At 35.8% G+C, this 5,689-nt stretch overlaps 1 protein-coding gene across 1 annotated transcript; it reads left to right on the forward strand.

Moving 5' to 3' along the window:
- Positions 1 to 1,369: 1,369 nt before the first annotated feature.
- Positions 1,370 to 2,407, forward strand: LOC114034895 (trace amine-associated receptor 4-like). Its single transcript, XM_027850719.1, has one exon. The coding sequence runs from the start codon at positions 1,370 to 1,372 to the stop codon at positions 2,405 to 2,407; it is 1,038 nt and encodes a 345-aa protein (XP_027706520.1).
- Positions 2,408 to 5,689: the final 3,282 nt, after the last annotated feature.

Here is a 5,689-nt window from a genome sequence, read left to right on the forward strand (position 1 = left end):
TTAAACAGTGGACAGAGTCAAATACAAAAGATAAAAGAAATTTTTGATTATACAAAACTGAAAAGCTCATGCACAAACAAAATTAATACATCTAAAATAAAAAGGAAAGCAGTTGAATGGGAAAAAAATCTTTGTATCAAATGTCTTTGACAAGGTTTGTTATCCAAAATATAGACAATTAATATGTATATACATGGACACAACTATCTGTCTTTATCTGTCTGCATATATCATTTCTATCTATTTATCTCTGTCTCTCTTTCTCTGTCTTTCTATACACACATATTACCAAAAGCCAATCTATAAAGTGGCCAAAGTATATGAGCAACTTAATTTTAAAAGACATATTGAAAACTATTAACAACAAAATGAAAGAAAGCTCCAAATAACTAATAGCAAGTGAAATAAAAATCAAAACAGCCCCGAGGTTTTACTTATATCCAGCAAAGATGACAAAAGATGGGGATATTCAATGTTACAGGGGTTGTGGGAAAATAGGCACACTAATGCATTGGTTGATGAAGCTATGAATCGGTATAACCATTTTGGAAAGAAATTTGTAATTATGCAAATAAAATTATTAAAGTGCTCAATCAACTTGCCCTGTAGAGTCTATTACTATCATTATGCCCAAAGAGATCACTAATAAGAACATCCTCATACACAGCAAAATATTTATAGCAACACTTTTTGTAATAACAATGAATTAGAAGCAAAGCAAGTGTCTATTAATTGGGGAATGGATAAATAAGTTATAGTACATAAATGCAATGAAATATTACTGTGCTGTAAGAGATGACAAAAATAATGACTACAGAGAAGCATGCAAAGAATTAAATGAACTGAAGCAAAATGAAGTAAGCAGAGCCAAGAAAACAATATATACAATGATGACAACAATGTAAATGGAAAGAGCAACCACTACAAAACAATCAAATTAAATGTTGTGAAAATACAAAAGTAACCATGGCCCCCAAGATGAGATATGAGAAGATACCTTTACCTTACTTTTTTGTAGCAAAGGAGATTGATGGGTATAATATATTGCATATATTTTCAGACTTTTTCTATGATCATTTTGCTGATTTTCTCTTCTTTTTCTTTTTTTTTAACCTGCCAGAATTACCCAGGGAGCATAAACTGTGTGACTAATGTTGTGTTTGACTGTCATTTTGGAGTTGACTATTCTGGTAGACAGTAAGGATCAAATGGGTTTGAAACTGCAAGCAATATTCTCATCCTCTATGATCAAATTATATTTCTGTGATGTTTGCTCTCCCCACCCCACTCCCACTTTGAGCCTTTTTTCCTCAGAAATAGAAGACCTGCTGTAATTTTGAAAAGGAGACTATTCCTTAGGACTTGGACAATGAATTCTTCTGATCTCTGGAACCCACCAGAAGTGCAATATTGTTTTGACTTTGGTAACAATTCTTGCCCTAGACATGTAAGACCTGCAATTAGTGTTTGGCTCATGTATATGGTCATGATAGGTGCCATAGTGATGACAATGCTTGGAAACTTGGTGGTCATCATCTCTATCTCCCACTTCAAGCAGCTCCACTCTCCAACCAACTTCCTGATCCTCTCCATGGCAACAACAGACTTTTTACTCAGTTGTGTGGTGATGCCCTTCAGCATGATCAGATCAATTGAGGCTTGCTGGTATTTTGGAAGGCTCTTTTGTAGAGTACACAGCTGTTGTGATGTCATGCTTTGCACCACTTCCATTTTCCATCTGTGTTTTGTCTCAGTGGACCGCTACTATGCAGTGTGTGACCCCTTACATTATGTCACCAAAATCACCATCCCAGTGATTCAGGTCTTTTTGTTCATCAGCTGGTCCATTCCAATCTTCTTTGCCTTTGGTCTTGTATTTTCAGAGTTAAACATCATTGGTGCTGAAGAATTTGTTGCAGCAATTGACTGTGAGGGTCTATGTGTGCTAATATTTAACAAACTCTGGGGGGTTCTGGCCTCCTTCATTGCTTTCTTTCTCCCTGGTACAGTAATGGTTGGTATTTACATACACATAGTTTCTGTAGCTAGGAAACATGCCAAGCAGATTGATACCTTTCCAAATTTGAAGGGTGGAGAAGCCAAAACAAAACCCTCATCTAAGAAAGAAAGCAAGGCTACCAAAACTTTGAGTATAGTCATGGGAGTTTTTGTTCTGTGTTGGCTGCCATTTTTTGTCCTTACCATCATAGATCCTTTCATTAACTTCACCACCCCTGAGGATCTATACAATGCCTTCCTCTGGTTGGGCTACTTCAATTCCACCTTAAATCCAATCATTTATGGGATGTTTTATCCTTGGTTTCGTAAGGCATTTAAAATAATTGTGACTGGAATGATCTTCCACCCAGACTCATCTACCTTCAGTTTGTTCCCTGCACATGCTTAAGTGATACATTTTCCTATGATTTTCCCATGATTCTACTCTGGTGAAGATCATTGATCAATATGGAAGGAAAAACGTCCCTCTTCTGTCTCAATCTAGAAGTCGATAATTGTCTATCATGTGCCTTTAGAAAATGCTATGCAGTAGCTCAGAAATACCATAGAGTTACCAAAGAATGTCAGAACTGAAAGGGACTTAGAATCCTCTAGTCCAACTTCCCATTTCTTCCTCTACTCCCTCCACTTGAAAGTGAGATCCAGAGAAGAGAAGTCATGTACCTAGGGCTGAGCTTCTGGTTAATGGCATAATCAGATCTAGAATCTGCTACTTCTTCTTGAGTCCTAACCCAGTGTTCTCTCCACTATACCAATCATATACCTGTTTTCAACTAGGCTGTTCCCTTGAGTAGGCTAAGTAAGTGTCTAAGTCCAGTGTCTAGTAATATGATGTGATTTCTCAAGTTCTGGTAAGGTCTCTCTCTCTCTACTGTTCTATGAACTCTGCCAAACTTTTATTACACAGGGCTTTCATTCTTAAATTACATCATCTGTCTGCCTTAAATTAAATGGAGATTTTGTTCCCTGTTAAAATGCAAGTGGCAGCTTATATACTTATACTTGGAGAATTTTACAAGTGTAAAGGACCTTAGATACAACTTAACTTTCACCCTTTATTTTTTAGATGAATGAAAAAGGTCTGAGAGAATCTAAGTTACTTAGCTTTAAATGGTAGGGTCAAGGCAAAAACTGAAGGTTTTTTTTTTTCCTCACTAAGCCAAATTTACATCTTCATATGCATTTCTCAGAATCCTTCCTTAGAAAAGAATTTGACTTGAAAAACTAGGAGAAGGCTTAAGAACACAGGAATCGATTTTTGCATAAGAGAGGGCAACTCTGAGAAGGGATAGCAAGGAGAAATTGGATTATAGGAAGCCCTTATTTCAACTTTGTTCTAGGGCAAATAATTATTATTTAGCAATGTTCTCAAAATGAACTCTTCTGAGATTCTGAATATTCTGAACATCTACTTTATTGAATACAAAAGAATGGTTGGTATTTGCAGTTTATTTGCAGCTGCTCTTGCAGGGAATCTTACAGGAAGCTTGAGACCAGCATGATCTCTAACATCCATCTGGGGTTAGTCATGGGCATTACAGGAGAAAGAAAGAACCAACTTCCAACTGGGACTTGTGGAAGGAGATCAGAAACAAAGACCAGCTGTTGTAAGAATCCATAGTGTTCTACCAGGAATCGGAGATAGACGCTAGGATTGGAAAGAGGGTGAGGCCTAGCAATAGTCACCCCATCTACACTGTCAGAAGAAGTGGACCAAAGAGGGACTAACCAACTCATCCACAAGAGTTCAAGTAGAGTGGCTAGAGCACAAAATCCCATCAAATAACTGAGGCTGGATATATACATAAGTATAAGAAGATACCAACGAAATGGAGAAACTCTACAGATTAAGAAAAGTCCAAGAAGAAAACAGAAGAAGAGAGACAATCCACAAAATCTACAAAAAAACCTCTCACAAAAAACTCATTTGGCTACAAGAACTACAAGAGTGGCTGGAATAAATAAAGCAAGATATAAAAAGTAGAATTACAAATAAAATATAAGTCCTGGATGAAAAATAAATAAAAAAGAATAAATAACTTAGAGTAGAATGTAAAAATCCTTAACCAAGAATTGGTCTTCCTGAAAAAATAACAAGCAGGGTAAACAGATCTCAATGACCCCAGGAGAGAGTAAGAATTATGGGATCAAAGTGTAAGCATTGGAGAAAAGAAAATACCAGATACTTACTGTTAAAAAAACAAAAACAAAAACAACTGACCCCAAAAATAGATCAAGGAGAGAACTGTCCCTTAAGAATACTGTTGCCTTCAAGGGTTATCTAGTTAACCAAGAAAAACACAGGGCACAATAAGTACAGTTGGTCTTGTTTGTTTGCTTGTTTTAAGAGAAAAAATAAAAAGTAGAGGAAAAGGAATACACTAAGAGAAATAAAAGGGGAGGAGCTTACTATTTTGCATAAATCCTTTAGGAAAAGGGTATACAAACATGAAGACACACAAAGATTTTGATGTAGAATATGTTATACTCAACAGGGCAACAGAAAGGCACAAGGAGATAGTAATATAAGAGAAAGTATAGAATCAGGGATGGAATAGACAAAAGCAAAACAAATTTCAACTTCAGAAGAGTGAATCATAAAAGTAGTAAGGAGATAAAAGAGAGAAAGTACTAAAATCAGAAGATCAGGCTCTGGGCTTGGATAGGATGTATAGGAACACACACACATACACATATACATATATAGGAACATAACCCTTCAATTATAGATTGTTCAATTTGATCAGATTCCTTATCTTTTCCTGTCATCTTTTTCTTTGTAAAAAGGATTACAAGGGACAAAGAGAAAATAAAATATAAGGGGGGTAATGAGGGAAGGAAATATTAAATTAAAAACCATAATAGTGAACATGAATGAGACAAATTCATCCATAAAATGGAGGAAGATAGCAGAGCAAATTAGAAAAGAGAATACAACAATGTGAAATTATACCCCCAATGTCACCAAACTATATACCCTTTGATATGCAATATACATCAATGAGGTCAAAGATTCAGATAAAGGGCCTATATGTACAAAATATTTGATTTATAGTAGCAAGGAATTGGAAACAAAGTGAGTATCCATTAACTGGGGAATGAGGGATGAAATTATGGTATATGTATGTAATGGAATGTTATCATGGCATAAAATAAATGATGAAAGGGTCAGATTCAGAGAAACTTGAGAAGTCTTGTATTAAGTGACGCATGGTGAACTCTACAGAACAAAGAGAGCAATTCTTACAACAACTACAACATTAGAAAGTAAAACAACTGTGAAAAACATAAAAAGCCAAATAAAACCAAAAGCAACATAATAGTCATGACTCTAGAAGCCTGGTCACACTTCTTATCTCTATATAATGGACTGGAGGTGCAGAATGAGACATACATTTTCAAAAAGCTAGTGTATGGATTTGTTTAGCTTAGCTCTGCTTATTTGTTTCAGTGGAGACCTTTCATTTTGGGAGGTGGGTAGCAGAGCTATCAGGGAAGTAGGGGAGGATAGTGATAGTGATACCAAAAAAAAAGGAAGAACAGAGAAAAGAGCAATCTGTGAACCACTAAAAATGCTCAGAAAAGAGCAGATGGAAGTTTAGAAGAAGATGCAGACCAGCAGTGTTGGAACCAACATGTGAAAATTTAAGTCTACTATTTAAAAGACTAT

The sequence above is a fragment of the Vombatus ursinus genome, unplaced genomic scaffold, assembly GCF_900497805.2.
Source record: "Vombatus ursinus unplaced genomic scaffold, bare-nosed wombat genome assembly UNPS02009132.1, whole genome shotgun sequence".
NCBI lineage: Eukaryota > Metazoa > Chordata > Mammalia > Diprotodontia > Vombatidae > Vombatus > Vombatus ursinus.